General features: G+C 46.3%; 1 protein-coding gene across 17 annotated transcripts in view; it reads left to right on the plus strand.

Moving 5' to 3' along the window:
• NCOR1 (nuclear receptor corepressor 1) overlaps positions 1-20,069 on the plus strand; it is a 158,138-nt gene that overhangs the window by 133,467 nt on the left and 4,602 nt on the right. For 12 of the 17 annotated variants that reach the window (XM_064582686.1, XM_064582689.1, XM_064582688.1 and 9 more), the window contains 12 exons: positions 1,130-1,339; positions 1,798-1,947; positions 2,504-2,620; positions 5,416-5,581; positions 5,770-6,263; positions 9,032-9,160; positions 9,611-9,768; positions 9,917-10,140; positions 11,137-11,283; positions 13,204-13,346; positions 17,258-17,311; positions 17,790-18,011. In XM_064582686.1, the coding sequence (XP_064438756.1) occupies positions 1,130-1,339; positions 1,798-1,947; positions 2,504-2,620; positions 5,416-5,581; positions 5,770-6,263; positions 9,032-9,160; positions 9,611-9,768; positions 9,917-10,140; positions 11,137-11,283; positions 13,204-13,346; positions 17,258-17,311; positions 17,790-18,011 (2,214 nt within the window). The remainder of the gene's footprint in view (positions 1-1,129; positions 1,340-1,797; positions 1,948-2,503; positions 2,621-5,415; positions 5,582-5,769; positions 6,264-9,031; positions 9,161-9,610; positions 9,769-9,916; positions 10,141-11,136; positions 11,284-13,203; positions 13,347-17,257; positions 17,312-17,789; positions 18,012-20,069) is intronic. The other 5 variants (XM_064582681.1, XM_045889782.3, XM_064582691.1 and 2 more) reach the window with 3 other exon arrangements.

The raw sequence follows: 20,069 nt of genomic DNA on the forward strand, positions 1-20,069 counted from the left end.
ATGGCACCAAATTGTTGGTCACTGGAGAACGTTAGGTTTCAGAGGAGTCTACACGTAGTTCTTCAGGGACTGTCTCCCAAAACTGAGGCAGAAGTTCCCACAGAGTCTACTGACAGACTCACCCTGCTGGAAGTTCTGGATGAAGAAAGGGGAAGAAAACATTCCAGAAAACTTGTCATTTGTTTTTTTAGGGAAAACATGTATTTAAAATAGTTCACTCAAGTTTTCAGGCAAAATTGAATGTGTATATTTTAATGTAGTGCTTCTCATAGTCCTTCATTTTATAGCAGTTTTATATGCTTGTTATTTTTGAGCTTGGGCTGAATTTAAGTGTTTTGAGCAGAGAGACGTTACCTTCTCCTTTTTACCATACATACCTACCCCTTCCTAGCAACTCATGTCATGCTGTAACCCAGGTTGTCAAACTATGGCGAGGGGGCCAAATCCTGCTGCTGCCTATTTGCGTAAATAAAGTTTTATTAGCACACAGGCACACGTTTGTGGGTGTTGTGTCTGTGGCAGCTTTCATGCTATAGCGGCAGAGTTGAGTGGGTGAAGCAGACCGTATGGTCCACAAAGCGTAAGATATTTACCAGCTGGCCTTTTACAGAATAAGTGTGCTAATCTCTGCTCTGAACACATGCACTAATGAAAGGCTTATAGACTAATCATTTTCAGCCCCAGGAGAGCGGTTATTTGTCACAAAGTGTGTTCCCATGTATTTCCGTTTGGTTGTGTTGAATGGTCAGTACTACAAAAATAATTTGATTTTCAAACGCAGCCCTTGGAGACTTAGGTGAAATTATAATTAAGTTACGTGGCAAAGATCGAAAGTGCAACTGCTTGAGAAGTTTCTTAGCTCCTGTTCTACCAGTGAAAACGTTCATACTCTCACTGTGTCTAGTTTCTCCCCCCTTTTCCATTACATCTGACATCAGAATGCGTGTATTCATGTCGCTCATGTGTCAGGGTCTAACATGCATCTCCCTTACTCCCTGTAACGTCCCACCCACACGAAAGCCGCATAGTAGCTCGACAGCAGGAGCCCCACCGCTTTCTGTGGGTGGCGTTTAGTGAATGAATTTCCCCTGGACTGAACTAAATGCCTTTCTCTCGTTCTCGCCACCAGCAGCTGCTGCTTACCTGTTTCAGAGACAGCTCTCCCCAACCCCAGCGTACCCCAGTCAGTACCAGCTTTATGCAATGGAGAACACCAGACAGACAATCCTCAACGATTACATTACCTCACAGCAGATGCAAGTGAATCTGCGCCCGGATGTGGCCAGAGGCCTTTCCCCACGGGAGCAGCAGCTGGGCCTCCCGTACCCAGCCACAAGGGGTGCGTGTCTTGGCATTTGGGTTTCCTAGGATGTGTTAGGTGAACCGAGTATCAGTGAGTATTTGCTGAGGGAACGATGGAATGGAAGAAAAGGCAGCCCTGTCCTTGCCTCTGTAGCTTTTAGCCCTCGGAGGTAAAGTAATGCGTCAAGATGGGGTGTTTTGGTGAACACTGACATAGCTAAACTATCTGAAATCATTGTCTTATCAGTTTGCCATCTCTCTCGGTAATCTGTCCGTGCTTTTACGTGACTCATATGGGGCACAGGATTTCATAGCCTTGTGTAGATTTAAAGAAGGTCTTACAAAGTCATGATGATCTTAACCATTTTTATTTATATTGTATGCAAAGTATCATTGAGTTACAGAGAAAAAGGATTTTAAAAAGCCTTGTACAGTTCTGTATCTTTAGAGAAACTGACATTTAACATCATTTTATTGTCTTTGCCTTGCGAGCAGGAATCATTGACCTGACCAACATGCCTCCAGCGATTTTAGTGCCTCATCCCGGGGGCACAAGTACGCCTCCCATGGACAGAATCACTTATATTCCTGGCACACAGATCACTTTCCCGCCCAGGCCATACAACTCTGCGTCTATGTCTCCAGGTGAGAGACCAGTCACGCCCATCTCTGCTATGACCAGTGTGTCTAAGTGTTGACAGCATAGTCTTTGAAGGCGTTTTGGGCTTTCCCCCCATCTGTCTGTAGGGTTTTTTTGGTTTGGGTTTTTTTTTTTTTTTTTTTTTAAAGATTTATTTATTTATTTGAGAGAGAGAGAGCGAGCAGGGGGAGGAGCAGAGGGAGAGGGAGAGACTCTGCTGGGGGGGGGGAGCCTGACACAGGGCTCGAGCCAACCACCCTGAGATCACGACCTGAGCTGAAATCAAGAGTACGATACTCAGCCGACTGAACCCCCCCCCAGGCGCCCCTGCTTTGCTGTTTTTCACTTAATATTTAGTAAGAGTTTTTCTATGCCATCTGTCACCAGATAGGCCAGAAATATCCCAAAAGCTTGTGTTAGGTGTCACTTGTCATCCAAGACTCTACATCTCAAGTTGGGAGCGTTTTGAAAAATTTTTCAGTCACTTAAAAATGTAAAAGTTGGTTGTACCTGGCGGGTTGATGTTCTTGTCTTTAAGTTGCAGATTTCTGTGTTTTACAGGACACTCGACGCACCTTGCAGCGGCCGCGAGTGCTGAGCGGGAGCGCGAGCGGGAGCGGGAGAAAGAGCGGGAGCGGATCGCTGCAGCCGCGTCCTCAGACCTCTACCTTCGGCCAGGTGAGCGGCGTGCCGTTGTTCGTGCCGTAGACTCTCCTTGGTAATCGGTACGACGGGGCGTCGGGCTTCCTGTTGCGGGGGCTGCTGAGCTGATCTTAAACACAGGAATCAGGAGACAGAAAGTAATCTCAGGCCTTAAGTGAAGCGCAGGTGAAGGTGCGGTATGCAAACTCTGAACAGGAAGCCGAGGTTTTCACCAGGAAGGCATCATTTTGATTTGGCCCCAGCAGTTGGCTACCATTGGGCCTGAAGATACTGGGTGCAGAGCTCAGTGAGGCTGAAAGCAGCCCGAGCAAAGGCTCCCGGCCACAAAGACGCAACATGCTGCGGGGCTGGCGTTTGAGGAAGACGGCCATACAGGGAGAAGGCCGGGTAACACTGGGAATGACAGGTGCTGCCCTGTGGCAGGAGGAGGGCCTGAAGGTGGGTTAGAACCCTGGAGGGGGCGTGGGCTGGCGCCAGGAGCCACAGCGAGGCCATGCAGCTGGGCAGGGCCGGGAAGAACACTGTCACCGTGCGCAGAGGACTGGACAGTAGCTTGATGAGGGGGGGTGTAGGGGGGTGCGCGGGAAACAAGCCGCTCTGCACGGAAGACAGAGCAGGATTAGGGAAAGGAGAGAGGGAGGGAGGGAGTTTCACCGTGGGACATACTTTGAAGCGTCTCTGGAACATTTGTTCTGACCCATGGTAGATTTGTCATTTTGCGTTCTGTTCCGTCAGTGAGAGGAAAGTGCTTCCTGTGTCCATGTTGCCGGACAGACAGATCTGGCCCTTAGGAGAAAAGATAGGCTGCACACGGGGACCTAGGAGTCCCCTGCAAGGGTCGTGACTCTGGCTGGGGTGAGATTGCCCAGTGGCCGGCGTGTGGGGAGGGTGGGTCTGTCCGTAGGCGGTCCTGGCAGGGGTGTTAGAGGTGCAGGCAGAGGGGACCAGAGACTTGGTCAGAGAGGTGCGTACAGAACCGAAGGGCGCAGGGCAGGTAGGCTGTCACACTCATGCTCATGGGGGACAGACCTCGACATCAAAGTGGTGGCATAGAGCAGGGGCCCGAGGCTGGTCTTCGTATTCGACCCAGGAACGTCATTCCTGAGGATTGATGTTGAATGCATCAGTGGTTGCAAAGCCTGAAGACACTGAGCTGTAACCTACTGTCTGTATATAGTAAAAAATCACTAAGTGACCACAGGAGATGTTTTAGTGAGTTGTGAGGTAGCAGCCTAATACTGATTATATGTTGACTGCATAACAACATGGCCATTGATTTAATTAAAGAAAGCATAACTTGGGTAGGAACTATATATTTTTTTGAGTTTTTTTTTTAATTTTATGATGTTATGTTAATCACCATACATTATATCCTTAGGGTAGGAACTATATTTTAAAAATGCTCATGATCACATTAATGAATAACATGCAAATTCAAGATGATATAATACCATTTTCCTCCATCAGACATTTAAAAAGCTGATAAATATTCTGTGTTGCTGTGTCCAAAGAAACATGGACGCTCACACATGGTCAGCGGCAGTGTAAACAGGGATAGTCTTTGCGGGGATACAAAAACTTAAATAGCAGTGCCTCTTCTAGGAGTCTAGAAATGCTTATATCAGCTGTTGTGTGGTGGGAAGGGGGAAGATGGCTGAGAAGCTTGCGCTAGGTGGTCCGTGCTGTGAGAGTAGGGGCGTATGTGAAAGCGGCCAGCTCTTCTGAGGACAAAGGACAGAGGAGGCAGAGAAGAGAGGGATTAGAGAGGGAGTTTGAGATCTTCCCAGTGAGTAGTGTTGACCAAGTCCAAGCGGTGGCTTTGTCACGGGAGAGCTGAGGTCAGTAAACAAGACCATCTCAGCTGTTGGGAAGCTGTTCGAGGCGCTGAGTCTTGGGGGAGGGCAGCGTGAGTGACGTGTCCAAAGAGAGCTCGCTGAGAGGAGCCCTTCGCTGGGCAGGGCAGAGGCGGAGCGGAGCAGGGAGAGCCGTGGCGGGACGAAGCTGCTCAGACCCGGGCTGGCGGCGGTGTGTGGTGTCCATCATGGTACTTAGATGGCTGCACCGAATGGGATTCTGGAAATGATCAGCACGCCAGCATCTGAGGAAAAATCTGAGAGATGAACTTACCTGATTTGTGTGAGGGCAGCTGACCCTTGTACAACTCAGGGGTTAGGGGCGCTCACCCCCCCTCCCACCCGTGCACTAGAAAATCCAGCCATAACTTTGACTCCCCAGAACTTAGCTGCTGACAACTTCCTATTGACTGGAAGCCTTACCGGTAACAGAAACAGCTAACTGACACATATTTTGTATGTTCTGTGTATCCCGTACTGTATTCTTACAGTAAAGTAAGCTAGAGAAAAAATGAGAAAATCGTAAGGAAAATACATCTACAGCAGTGTGGTGTAGTTTTTCACACCGAAAACCCACGTGTAGGTGGAGCCGTGCTCTTCAAACCCCTGTTGTTAAAGGGTCAACCCTACGTGATTGTTGGCGTTACTTTTGTTTCTCTCCGAATCAAGGTAGAAACTTGTCACATAAACGGAAGTGACAGTAAATGATAGTTGACGTTTTTGTTGTGAGTTACCGATATGGTTTTATTACATCTTTATTGAGAAGCTCTTAGAGAACATACTTCTAGAAAGGCCAAAAAGCAGGGTATCCGGTTTCTTACCTTTTTTCTGTTTAGGAATATTAGGAAATGAACAGGCCCTGAATGTCGCTGTCTCTAGCTTCTTCCTTATGGCTTGTCTTTTCTTCTTCTTTTTTGTTTTTTTTTTTGGGTTTTTTTTTTTTTTTGGCCTTCGCAGGCTCCGAACAGCCGGGCCGACCGGGCAGTCATGGATACGTCCGCTCCCCGTCCCCTTCAGTAAGAGCCCAGGAGACCATGTTGCAGCAGAGACCCAGCGTGTTCCAAGGAACCAACGGAACCAGTGTAATCACACCTTTGGATCCAAGTGCTCAGCTCCGAATCATGTGAGTCCCTTGTGCGCATTTTGACCGAACGCGGCGGTCTCTGGCACATACCGCACGCTTGCGAACGTGTGACCGCGATGGTTGGGGATGTACGCTTCGTTGTTGCCGCTTGTCCTCCCGCCGCCCCAGCACGTCCCCAGTGGAGCCCGCCCTTCACGGACTCGTGTGTGGTTTGCTTTCGTTCGCAGGCCTCTGCCCGCTGGGGGCCCGTCGATAAGCCAGGGCCTGCCGGCCTCCCGCTACAGCACCGCTGCGGACGCCCTGGCTGCCCTTGTGGACGCCGCAGCCTCTGCGCCCCAGATGGAGGTTTCCAAAACCAAAGAGAGTAAGCATGAAGCTTCCAGGTTAGAAGAAAATTTGAGAAGCAGGTCAGCAGCAGTTAGTGAACAGCAGCAGCTAGAGCAGAAACCCCTGGAGGTGGAGAAGAGATCTGTTCAGTGTCTGTACACCTCTGCAGCCTTTCCAAGTGGCAAGCCCCAGCCTCATTCTTCAGTAGTTTATTCTGAGGCTGGGAAAGATAAAGGGCCTCCTCCAAAATCCAGATATGAGGAAGAGCTAAGGACCCGAGGGAAGACTACCATTACTGCAGCTAACTTCATAGACGTGATCATCACCCGGCAAATTGCCTCGGACAAGGATGCAAGGGAACGTGGCTCTCAAAGTTCAGACTCTTCTAGTAGCTGTATGTATCTCAATCTGAGTTTTGCAATGTGATATCTGAGTAAAGAATTACTTTATTCTTTAGGTAAAGCAGAACAATATGATACAAAGAAAATCCTGATCTGAGAGTAAATGTAATGGAAAGGTTCTGTGGGTTAGTAGTGCAAAAATGTCTCTTCTGCTGTTTGTCATGATTATTTCAACTTCAGAGTTTCTTAAGTATGCCTGTCGAAGTATTTTCCATGAAAACACTGTGTCCCTTTAGAGGTAAAACTGCAAAGTAGACAGGGCAGAGCTCGTGATCATTTTTGGGCATCTGAAAGGTCAGAGAGGCTACCAAGGCCTCTTAAGAAGCATTTTCTAGGATGAAGTTCAGTATTTAGGTTGATACCCCGAAGTCTCTTATATCCTTTTTCTAACACAAATTTTTAAAAAGCAAGACCACTGAATTACTGGTCATTGGTATTTACATTATACCTTTTTTGCAAGCTGGATCTTTAAAATTTTTTTCATGTATGTACTGGTCACTTTTATTCCTTCTTTATGCATATGCTCCTATTCTGTGCTCATTTTCTGAAATTGTTTTCATGCGTTAATTTTTTTTTAAACTGTTTTTAAATTCTGTTTTAATTCCAGTATAGTTAACATAGAGTGTTGTTATTAGCTTCAGGTGTGTAACATAGTGACTCAACACTTCTGTACATGACTCGGTGCGCGTCATGATAAGTGTACCCTTCATCCCGGTCACCGATTTCCCCCAGCTCCCCTCTGGTGACCACAGGTTTGCCCTCTCTCGTTGCAAGCTGGATTTTGATCAGCTGGATTTTGATCAGGTCATTTTGACATGTACCCTGTTGAATCCATAAGAGTCCACAAATCTACAGTAAAATGCTGGAAGAGTTACTTCAAATTTATTTTTAACGACTGCCTAAATTCTGTATGGAATTCCGGAAGGAAGGATCGGGTATTTAAGCAACTATCTGCTAATCCTTGAAGTAATTTAACCATACGTGGGCATCTCTCAGTGGTTTTTGTTAATGAAATTGAGGAGAGTTGGAGAGTTCTTATGCTTCAGCATGCAATGCGTAATTCTTTTTACCCCCGTGCCTACTTATAATCTGTTTGGGTAAATATCTACCCCATGGCTGAACTTTTTGGAAAGAAGGGGGCAGATTGGTAGTCTGCTGTGTAGACAGAAAACTTCTGTTCACCTGGGAGTATGAACATCTGCAAAATAGGTATTACACATGCTGAAACTTGCTAGCTGAGGAGGATCTGTCGTTGCAGGAGCAGGCCTGGAGGGAGGTCACCAGCACACCTGGTGACCCATCCAGCCTGTGGCTTATTGGACGCTGGGGCGCACGGCTCTAGTCACTGGCTAGCACTCCCTTTCAGTTGGCATCACAAACCAGACCTTGCTCTAGGAGTCTGACCTTCAGAAGGTCTGAAAATAGAAGGTTTGTCGTCTTTTCTGAGTGGGATTATTTTTTTTTATCACTGGGTAAACGACTTGCGTGGAGTCCACAGGCTATTGTTACTCAGTGTGGTTTTCAGTTTTTCCCAGAGCCCCTCTCCCACCTGAAGGTGAACACAGTTTAGCCTCAGACTTTCCAGTGACTGTATATTGGATGTGGTGACCAGATTTAGGGCGCTGGGGACATAAACAGTGATGAATTCCCATGGATACCGAAGTCTCCAAGTAGTCTAAATTACTTCGGAAATAGTTATTTTAGTTCCTGAAAGATCATTTCCATCCCAATTACCAGGTTTCTGTCCTGAGTGTACCAGAACCCAGCTAATTGCAACTTGCATGGCCTGGTAAAGGGGTAGGAAGAAAGGGCTGTTCAGTTGGGTACTGGAGGATCTCAGTGGGAGCCTGGTAATAGAGCTTATGCTGAGCTTCTATACCTGTGTCCAGGGCCCACTGACTGATCACACTTGTTGATCCAGCCAGTCATACACGGACCCCTTTGGGCCTCGGACAGTTTTCTCAGATTCTGCAGCCTGTAGATGCAGAGTGCACTCTAAAGTCAGAAGGTTCCAGAGCAGGGGGTTCCATGTGTCTGTCGCCTTGCTCTGAGGACACGGCAGGACTGTGAACAGCGGCTACCCCCCCTCACCCCCCCCACCCCCCCATTGCATCAACCCTCTGTCAGTTTTCCTGGGAACTTCCACTTAGAGGGGCCTTCTCTGATGTGGGTATCCTTTCCCAGGGGGGTGAATTTTCTTCTTTTCAGACATTCCCTACCATTTCTGTGTATTTTTACAGTGTAACAGTGCTGAGAAATCATTTGGAGTAATACTTTTTGTCTGCAGTAATCCAGTGATTTGTGAAAATTATTATATAATGTTACTTCATCAGTAGCTTTAAAATCATCATGATAATGAAGCAGCCGTGTAGCCTGAAAGTTTTTCTAAGAGCCGACTGTCCCCCAGAATTTTAATCATTGGAAATGGTCAACTGTGGAGATCTACTGTCTGATTTGTTCAGCCTCCTCTGAGAAGTGTCTTTCCTGGTGGTGATGTTCGCCGCAGATCTGTTCCCTAGCTGCCTCACCTCAAGGTCCTAGAAGCCACACAATTTCATAAAACCCTGTTCCCTACAGAGACTAGGAGCCCGAGGAAGCCTTTGCGGACCATTGATACCAGTGCATTGAGCTGGTTGGTTTTTATCATCGAACGTTTCTGAGAATAAAAAACAAAAATAATGTGAATAGGTTTGAAGAATTTGGACTTTTGAAACTTCTCACAGGATTAGTTTTAAAATCAGATTCTTTACTTTTCTTAAAGTATCTTCTCATCGGTATGAAGCACCCGGCGATGCTATTGAGGTGATCAGCCCTGCTAGTTCACCTGCGCCGCCCCAGGAGAAACTGCAGGCCTATCAGCCAGAGGTGGTGAAGGCAAATCAAGCAGAAAGTATGTATTTTTTAGCCACCAGGTTGACCTGTTTTCATATCTGCACCTGGCATTTGCTTCTGATCATCTATCTGTCTGGACCGTGTTAAGAAAGAACTGGTTTGGTTTTGTTTTAGAGTAATCTCTATAGGAGTCTGCTTTAGAGACATTTAAAGCTGTACTGATAGAAAGTTGGTTTTAAGCTTTTATTGATCACTCCTTTGTTTACATTTAATGATACAGGAAATCGTTGATATCGTTTGCTCGCTTACGCTTTCACAGTTCATTCTATACTAGTCCTGATTTCTGTCAGCCAGCCAGTGTTTTTCCTTTCAAAATTAAGATAATGAATTCTGCTTAGAGAAAGGTATCACATCCCTCGCATGTGCCCCTCTGAGTCGTGTTCAGTCTTTGATGATGAGTGAAAGGCCGGGGCATCCCTGAGTAAGACATTCATCTGTCCTCCGCTAGGTGAAGCCACCAGACAGTACGAAGGACCATTACATCACTACCGACCCCAGCAGGAACCACTGTCTCCACAACAGCAATTGCCCGCCTCCTCACAGGCCGACGGCGTGGGGCAGGTGCCCAGGACCCACCGCCTGATCACACTTGCTGATCACATCTGTGTAAGTTATTCGTTAATTTTTCTTCTTTTGATCAACGCAGAAGGCACATTTCACAGAGAATCACAAAAAAGATGTCCAGGTTTTTTATGCTACAGTTTTTGGCAAGTACTCAATGGGTTTAACCAACTCCTTCTTTTTTCATTCACAGCAAATTATCACACAAGATTTTGCTAGAAATCAAGTTTCCTCACAGCCTCCCCAGCAGCCTCCCACTTCTACATTCCAAAATTCACCATCTGCTTTGGTGTCCACACCTGTGAGGACTAAAACATCAAATCGTTATAGCCCAGAATCCCAGTCTCAGTCTGTCCACCATCAAAGACCAGGGTCAAGGGTCTCTCCAGAAAATCTTGTGGACAAATCCAGGGGAAGGTATGGTTTTTATTTCAAACTCTATGTACATTTCCCAACAGTAAAACAATGTTGTTTTACTGTTATTCTCCACAGATCCCCCCACAGATAGGGGATTCATTACTTACACCTAAAATGTATTTACCTTCATTCCTTGGGAAATACAAATGAGGGTTTTCCTTCTATATTCTTGAAATGTTCACTGTCTGGGCAATTGGTACGATCTCTTTTTAATGTCTATTCAAAAGTCAAGTCTTTCCATTGAAGGGAGGTGATAGATACTGTTTCAAGTTTGATAAATCAAGAAAAGTATAAGATTTTTTAGAGTTTTAGAGGTAACCACCAAAGAACTCAAAGAAAAATGGTCAAAAATGGCCACCTGTAAAAATTGGATGGGGCTGATTGGGAAAAAAGGTGACAGGGCATATAGCCATATATAATTATACTCACAGGTCACAGGTGGCTCTTAAATGTGTAATCACTAAGCCAAAAATTTGTTTTGGTCTAAACACTATGTGTCTCTCACATTGTACTTACCAACATGGTAGCCAGAGGAAGACCATTAAATTGCAGAGAACCGCTCAGCCCTGCAAGGGCGTAACTTGAGCCTGTCTGGACTCCCCTGACAAGCACTCAGGGTTCAGTTTGGTACTCCAGTCCTTTCTCTCTTAACTTAATGGGGAAAGACCTGGTAAGCAGTGAAAGGCTGGAGGGCTCGCTGGAGTAGCCGGCCAAGGGCAGGATGGCGGGGTGTGGTGCCGAAACACACGGTGGCCTTGACCTCCTGGCGGAGCACTGCCTGTCCTGGGTGCTTGGCGTGCGTGCACAGATAAAAGCAGAGGCAACAGACTTTTTGGTAACTGGGTATATAGTGAAAACCTGAGGCCATCTTTTTCTGATACAAATTAGCAACTTTTATTCCTTCTCTTGAATGTAAGTAATGAGTGAACCAGTTTCTGTTTCAGGTAATTCGTAGGTGGGCCCTAGGAGCACACTCTAATGCTTTCTGTGTTACAGTATTAGGCCTGGAAAATCCCCGGAGAGGAGTCACGTCCCTTCCGAGTCCTACGAGCCCATCTCCCCGCCCCAGGTCCCAGTTGTGCATGAGAAACAGGACAGCATGCTGCTACTGTCTCAGAGAGGAGCGGAGCCTGCGGAGCAGAGGTGAGCGGCCAGCTGTGTGTCCCGGCCGGCAGCTCCCGAGAGAGAAAGAATGTGAGAGTGTGAGCGAGTGTATGCGTGTGAGCGTGAGTGTGTATGTATGAGGGAGTGTGTGAGCGTGAGTGTGTGATGTGCTTCCGGTTTACCCTAAGTCAGTGCCTCTTCTTCCTCTGCTTGTATGTTACCATAGGAGACTGGAAGGATCCTGTAGTCTCTGTTTTCCCAGTGATCTAATGCTAGTGGATTTTACTTTATTTTTTTAAAAATTTTATTTATTTGACAGAGAGAGACACAGCGAGAGAGGGAACAAGCAGGGGGAGTGGGAGAGGGAGAAGCAGGCTTCCCGCTGAGCAGGGAGCCCGATGCGGGGCTCGATCCCAGGACCCTGGGATCATGACCTGAGCCGAAGGCAGACGCTTAACAACCGAGCCACCCAGGTGCCCCTAATGCTAGTGGATTTTAATGAAACAGTGATACTTGAATGATTTCTTCTTGAAATTAAGCCTTTCTAGATCTGTTTTTTAAAAAAACCTTTTTTTTTTCTTGTGGTCACCCACTGATCCAGCCACTCTGTGGACTGTACATGGAAGTAACTGCCTCACATATGTTTTCTTACCTGTTTCTTACCCGACGCCTGTGAATTCTTAGATTTTTATTCCTCTCTGCATTAGCTGCCTTTGATTTGGCCCCAACCCAGTCCACTTCCCCTAGAGCACTTTGTCCAAAACTCAGACTCAAGCTCCAAGTCATTAGGTTGGCATTTGAGTTCCTCTATGAGCAGGTTCTTGCCACGTCTCATTTCTGCCACACCACCCTTCCTCTCTTCTCTTTGTCCACTACCAGCTGCTTCCTGTCCCCAGAACGCCTTTCAGTCCCCGCGCGTGTGGTTTTCTTAGTGTACGGCACCCGCGATGTTCTGCACGGTGAATCCAGGATTTGCCCGTGGTCAGATAGAGAGGGTCCAGCTGTAAAGCAAGGCCTCACTGCACAGCTAGTGCATTTCTTACAATGTGTTCTGGGTTATTTACGTATTGTACATATTCACGGCCGGGCAAATAGATGTTGGTACCTTTCAGTGAAATGAAGAAAAATCCATCTTTGGAAAGGAGAGGATGTTAAATTTAATTACGTGTTTACATATTTTCCCTTAAGTTTGTGAGGTTTTTGAGGACAGGGCCACATCTTATTTTTCTTTCGCATATTTGTCTCTCTTGACATATAGTAGGGATTCTTAAGTTTGAATGAATCCACATGACCAGATTAGGTTATCAACAGCCTTCCACACGTTCTTGGCTATCATCTCTGGCTCTAGCTAGACCACTGGTGGTCTTGAGCTGTTAAAGGAAACTTGCTTGTTTAAAATGTGTTAGTACAGGAAGCTGTGAATGGACTGTGCAATCTTTTACATGAAGCTCAGCTCATCTGGTGGGAGGCTTGAAATGATTCTGATGGAGGCAGTTTTATTTCTACATTGTAGCTCTTCTGTTGAAGTCCACAAGGTTTGATTGCTTAGGTATGAGCTCTTGCTATTTTATAGGCAAGTAGTGCTATTAGTTTGAATTTACTGTACTTCAGAGTAGGTCTGCTAATAGAACAGTTCTCGGCCTATGTGGTAGCTGTAAATATACCGGTGTCTGTGGTTAGGCAGATGGCAGCGGGGGGGTGCTGTTTCTGAGTTTTCCTGTTAACCTCATTTGCTGCTTACTCAGTCTTTGTTAAGAATCTCTGTCCTGGATTATCTCCATTCCTGTCCTGATTTTTTGCAAGTGCTAACGTATTTGTGTCCTGAAATACGATGTAGGGTTGTCACCACAAACGCGAGTTGGGGAAGTGGTAGTTTTCCCAAATACTCTACGGAAGTCCCCAGGGTTAGGGGCCCATGACGAAACAGAACTAATAATAGACATGACTGTGTCCCCACAGGAATGATTCCCGCTCACCAGGGAGTATAAGCTACTTGCCTTCGTTCTTCACCAAGCTTGAAAACACGTCACCCATGGTTAAATCAAAGAAGCAGGAGATTTTTCGTAAGTTGAACTCCTCTGGTGGAGGTGACTCTGATATGGGTAAGTGGGATTTCTTTCATGAATCCCAAAATAAAACCTGCATTAATGATGATCTCTCCGGTGTTGCCTCTCATGCAATCCTTGAGTTTGCAGGCTCTTATAGGCGTCTGTCCAACCACGTTTGAGCTTAAAGTTCCTTCTCAGATGTCTGCCCGTGCATGAAGATGGCCTGCTAGAGAGCAAGAACGTGCTGCTTTCTGAAGCTGCCCACTTTCTCTCTGAACACGTGTGGGGCCTGGGAAACTTCTTCTGTGGGGCTGGATCAGCTCTTCGCAGTTTTTTTACCCACTGGTCTTAGTTTTATCCATTTGGGCCTTCTCTACATGACCTGTCCTCCACCATTTGAAGACAAGTCATGTCCTTCAAGTCTTATCTCTGGAAACATCCCGTTTCATCCGCTGTTCATCCCATGCTGGTTCCCATCTCAAATGCTCTCCACAAAAAGCCACCTTATTTAGCTCTTTCAGTAGGTTGTGAGTAGTGTGGTATGATCTCCGCACAATGCATCACTTAATATTAAGGGAGTCTAAGACTGTATTGGGGTTTTTGGCAACCAGTACATAGTGAGGTTATTGTGCACTTAATACCAGTGTAAATACAAGGTCTCTTTCAGTGTGTTGCTCTTGACCCAGACCTTTCCCTTGCTGTACCTTTGTGGTTACTAGCTCCAAGTACAGGCCAAGGCAGTCTGTGCTCATGCTGTTTGGTTACTCTTTCTACCCTAGCACGGTCTTTCTGGATCTCAGTTCAGTCATTCAGCATTCACCTGCAAATGTGATCAATCCGCCATGAATCATAATGGTAGCAAACAGCTGTAGATTCAGAGAGAGAGAGAGAGAGAGACAACCCTCGGCACTTGTAAGCACGTATAAACTCATTCCATCCTCACAACAGCCCTGCGCGCTACCGTGCGTGCGGGCTCCACGCTTCCAGTGTGCTTCGCGGGCTCCTAGCGGTTCTGTACCCACAGCCTCGCCACCCGCATCGCTGGTAGAGCCTCGGTAGGATTGAGCTCTGTGCCATGCAGACCTTCCCTCTGGGGCGATACGCACACATTCACTGGAAGCTTCCTCGTGCTCTCTTCCTCGGCACTCACTCGCTTGGTCCCACTTCTCCATTTTTTCGTCAAGTATATCCCGTGATGCAGCGAGAGCTGGTGGATCCGGGTAGTCCACAGTCTGCTTTGTTTCTGTCATCTGCGACTCCTCATCTCCTGACCCTGTCACAAGCAGCTGCGGGCTGTGAACCCCAAACGGCCAGGTGGATGTGCGTCTGGATCTGACCCTTTGTGATCAATAAAGGTTGAACATCAGAGAGAAAAAGGGATGAGCCCAGTGTCAGTTATTGTTTGTAAACTTTCTCTTTCGAAGGGACAACGAATCACGTAAAAGAGAAACATTTTCGAATACCGGCCGGCATTGCTCTTACAGATGATCCTTTGTAAAAAAATTATGACATTTTCCCGTCTGATCACTGGTTTCATCTGTTATTTACAGCGCCTCAAATGTCACCAACAAAAATCTGGCACGCTCACCCTTAGGTTCTCTCCGACCCCGGAGAGGAGTCTGCCTGAGCACGGAGACGTACAGAGTTTAGAATCGTGCCACCTTCATGTCGCTTGCCCTCTTCCTCTCTAGCCTTGGTCTTGCCATTTAGTGGGGGAAAAATTCTTGACCGGAAAACGCCCCGTGACTCGAAGCAGCCTACCTTCTAGTTTTGTCTTCTGTTTCCACTGTCCTCAGGCAGTAGCTCTCTCGTTCATTCATTCATTCATTCATTCGGCGGTTGTTTATTGAGCCGGGTCCTGTGCTGGGTGCTTGTAGAATGACATATGGTCTCTACTCTGAAAATGTGTAATGAAACAATACCTCACTTTGACACAAGATAAACCTGATGAACGTCTTAAGGCAAGTACTAACAAAACTGCTGGAGGATTGTTTTGATTGCCAGAACGGTTTTCCATTGTGGAAAGGGACAGTTAAGGCCCCAGGGCACACTCAGTCGTCCCTGGGAAATGGGACTGAGAAATCCAAGCCATTAGCAACCAAGACCACTTTGTTTCAAGTCTCTCAATTCAGCGTGCCCGCTGAGGACATCAGTGACTTCATTCTTCAAAAACCATTAATGGTTTAAAACTTACTTTAGTTGACCTCCCATGAGCCATTTTCCTCTTTCAGAAATACTCTCTTCTCTTGCTCTTCTCCCGTGTTTTTCCTCTACTTCTCTGGCCATGTGTTATGTTTCTTCAGCAGCTCAGTCTTGCTTTGCCTGGCCCTTGGGTGCTGGTTTGCCCAGGGCTGTGCTCATGCGATAAAATCCCTGAATCATGTCATCCACTCTGGGAGTTTAAATTGTGTGCTGAGAGCTCCCAAACTCCTAGCTGGACTTCAACTTTTTCTACTAAGTTTTACTTATGTACCTTTACAGACTTCATGTCTTCTCGAATATCTGGCTCCTGAAATGTGTAACGCTGAGTTAACATTCTTCCTCTCCACACAGAGAAGCCTGTTGCCCCTCCTCCCCTGCCACGCTCACCTCCACCGTGGCTCAGCTGTCACTCTCTGGGCCTCGTCCCCCTGTACCTCTTCCTGTCGAGTCTGCCCCCCAAATAGCTCACACATGCCGCTCTTCCTTGCTCATTTCTTAGCAGTTACCGTGTTCTCTCACAAGTTTGCCCATCTCTTTAAACCAGGGGTCCTCATACTTTGGTATCTATCACACTCCCTGGAATGCAGGCCCCAGGACTCGAGCACTGTTACTGAGGCTCCCCAGGGGATTCTCTTCTGATGGCATCAGGGAGAACCACACTGAACTGTGAGCTCCAGAGGTCAAGGAAGGAGTGCATTTTAAGCGCAGGATCTTTGTATTCTCGTTGGCTGAAAAAAGTGAAATTGTCTTTATCTGACCATTCTGATCAGTAAGAAGGTGATTTTTATTATGATTCAACTACATAACTGTTCAATAAATATTTGTCGAATGAATGAATGAGCCCTATTCCACACTCTAAGAGGACAGCGAGACTGTATCTGTCACTTTGTATTTTTTCAGGTTCGGTTTCTTTAAGTGTCAGCTGACCCATGAGTAGGGAGACGGTCCTTATTTTGTAAGTTCTTCCTGGAGATTTCTCTCCTCCTCCTGTTGCCAGTGTAAAGCTTCCCTGATCAAGAAAATTAGTTACGAGGCGCATGTACCAAGCCCTTCTCCAGAGCCCGGTCTCCTCTCCAGGGAAGGGTCCTTCCTGCTGCAGATGCGTCCCCAGTGCCACATCCTTCCCTGGGACCTCTTGTTTAGCTGCCCACCTGCTCCCCACAGTCTTCTCTCTTTCGGCTTCTCAGCATCAAGTCGGAGGTTGGGATGAAAACACCGTTTGTGTTCCAAGATTCCTCCCATTTCTGTGCTTTATACGTAGTTCCCAGGCTGTCCGCCTGGCGTCAAAATGTGCCAATGACAGACAGATGGCAGGCTTGGCGGGAGTCTCTGCATCATCCCGGGAGCGTGAGAGTAGTCCGCAGTAACCCATAGTCGGGAAACAACTCATGGTCATTGCCGTGCTCTTCCCTCCGGGGTCTGAGGCTGGCTGCCGTTGGCCGGGGTCAGCGTAGGCCCAGGTCTGTTCCCCAGCAAACTGGCCGCTGCCTCTTGTTTCTCCAGCAGCACAGGGTCTCTTTCCCGCCCCTGGGGAGATCACTCCTGTTCTCATCTTCCTACTTCATCCAGATTTTTACTGCCAGAGTTTCTTTTTTTAAAAAATAATTATTTCTTTCACTTTATTTTCACTTAACTGGTGAAAAACCAGGTTGCGATAATGGAAAATAAAAAGATGAATTTCATTGGAGGGTTTTGAGACTGTCTCTCTTTCAGCGTGCGTGGTTATCCTGCCTCCACTAACTTGAACGTTTGTTTAAATACAGCAGCCGCTCAGCCGGGAACGGAGATCTTTAATCTGCCAGCGGTGACTGCCTCAGGTGAGCGTCCCAGCACAGTGTGTGCGCGCTGCCAGCAAATTCGGATTCGGTCCCGGCGGCACACCAGGCCGCTGCTCCCGGACGCGACAGGGAGAAGATCGTGTCAGCCAGGGAGGACATAGTCAGCAGCAATGAAAAGGGAGTTGAGATTCCATAAGTACTTGCTGGAAAGAGAAATGAACAGAGAGACTCAAAACCATTAAAGAACAGTGTAGAAACTAGGGAGCTGAAAAGAGAAGAAAACTGTTGAATAGTAACTTTAATAAAAGTGAGTGACGGATTCCTTCAGGACAGAGGAAACAAATACCCTCGAGTCCTTATCGGTGGACGGAGGTGGCCTGTGTGTGGGACCTCAGTGGTGCTTTAGGCCACGTGCCGTGTGTTCCGTGGGCCGACAGCCTCTGCGGGGGCTGTTCCTTTCTGTTTCTTGGTCTGCCTTTCAGAAATAAGCAGAAAATGTGGTGCTTGTCTCTTTCAGGCTCAGTTAGCTCTAGAGGTCATTCTTTCGCTGATCCTGCCAGTAATCTTGGTCTGGAAGACATTATCAGGAAGGCTCTCATGGGAAGCTTTGATGACAAAGTGGAGGAGCACGGAGTTGTCATGTCCCAGCCTGTGGGTGTGGTGCCTGGCGGCACCAACACCTCCGTTGTGACCGGTGGTGAGACACGGAGAGAGGAAGGGGACCCGTCACCTCATTCAGGTAAAGTTTTCACTTTCGTGCTCTTCTGCTGCCTTTCCCAAGAAAAAGCCAAGTTGTAATGCTTCACCAGAAGATGTCACCTCTCAGGGTCTTAGTTACTTACAGAAAGGTGGTTTTTTTTTTTTTTTTTTTTAATCCTGCTCAGACCTTTTAGTAACATGAACAGAAACTTTCAAAGGATGGAAGTTTTTACACAGAACATGTTCACTGTTCAGTGTTGGGTATTTTTGTTTGTATCTAATCCTTATCTGGATCGGACACATTTTAATTGTAATACAAATGCAGTTTCATATTCTGCTTTTGAGTTAAAAAAAAAATAGTGATAGGCTCAGCATAAAAGAATTTTAAGCCATAAAATAAAGAGTAAGGAAAAAGAAAAAAAAAACCTTCAGATCACATCATTCAGAAAAAGCTAGTGTTCTTTTCTGAGAAGAATCATTCTAGAAGTGTCTCTGTACAGACACATAGAAGGACAGGTAGACATTAGAATGAGATCATTCACACATCCTGGTAGAAGCAAGCACACAGAAAACAGTGACTGTAAGCTTCCTTTAAACACTTTTTTCTTCATCTTCTAAGAACTAATATCTCTTGTGCTTAAAAATTTCCCTGCAGGTCCGAAGTATTTCCAGTTTAGGGTTTTTTTCCCCTGTTATCATTAAGCAAAATATCTCACCAAGGTTAAGATCAAAGAGATCAGAGGTGTTGGTTTTTTGTTTTTTTTTACCTACATATATTAATTCTAGGACAGTATGGATTCACGTCCTGCTCTGAAAGAGGAGCGTGGTCTTCCCCCTCCTGCTCTTAGCTCCTGATTTGTACTGATTCGAGTGTGCGTGTACTTGAAGGTTGTAACATTGTGATTGTGGTTGTATAATCCTCCCGTTGTGGCATTTGGTCTGGTTCTCACACCCCTTTTCCTCGCAGAGGGTGCTGTACTCGCAGGCTGTTCACACTCAAAAATGTCTTCTTGCTGCCTTTATATTTGAAATGACAGCATGGCACTTTTCTCAGCACATCCCATAGGCACGATTGCATTTCTTTCTGGGCATCAGTTGTGTAGAAATCAGGTCAGATGCCCTCCTGTTTAGCAGGTGACAATTTATCTGCCTGAAGAATCCTCTTTTCCTCAGTTTCAATGTTAACTAATACGTTAGTGTTCATTCTGTGTCAGATTTTCCTGATCATAGCGAGGCTATTTGCATCTGCAGGTTGATTTCTGCGCTCATGGATATGTTCTATTTTCTTTCGTTGGGCTTTCCATTTCAAAGACACAATTACATTTTTGCTGGCTAGTCTTCGTCCTCTATAGCTGGTACTGTCTAAGGATTTTTAGTCATCTTGATCTCTTCCTATTGCTTTTACTGTATCTCATTTTCCCTTTGTACTATGACCCTTTTCATTGTGTGTGTTCTGATCCTTGCTGTATTTTGTTTCCTAAGCTTTCCACCTCATCCTTTTTGGTTACTATCTGTACTTTGAGCTCCTTTTCCCTTCATCCTAGGATATTCTCTTCCTTACCATCAAGGACTTGCACTTCTTCTCTTTGCAGATAGTTCAAGGGTTCTGTAGAAGGCTTTCTACCTACCTTTTTCTGTCCGCCGCAGGACTTGGGGTGAAGCTGTTCTGCTGGGGCTGAGGAAACTGCTCCTCACCTGGGCTCTGATCTCTTCAGAGATCTTTTTAATGTTTTATTCTAGAGGGGGGCATCCCACTCCTGTGAACTTCTAGAAACAGAGCCTGAAAACAGAAAGGGCCACCAGCGCTTGCCAAGCTTCTGCTGGGGCACAGCAGTGCCATGAAGGAGCTTCTGTTCTACATTTTTTTTTTTCTTTTGACATAAGATTTTCTTGGGGTTGTATGAACTCCTGGCTTCTCTCTAAATTGGTGGGCCAGGAGGTAGTGAGGATTTAAGATTTTTGTCAACTTGCCTTAATTTCCTTAGCCGTTTCTGTGCTCTGAGGCCAGGAAAGAAATGACGTTCCAGAAATTTTGTTTCCTTGGTTACATGTTTTTAAGTTTATGGCACGAGGACATACCCTTTTTGCTTTAGTTGCT

This window comes from Mirounga angustirostris, unplaced genomic scaffold (genome assembly GCF_029215605.1).
Source record: "Mirounga angustirostris isolate CCGP_5_RB_7025 unplaced genomic scaffold, mMirAng1.0.hap1 SCAF_17, whole genome shotgun sequence".
NCBI classification, from domain to species: Eukaryota; Metazoa; Chordata; class Mammalia; order Carnivora; family Phocidae; genus Mirounga; species Mirounga angustirostris.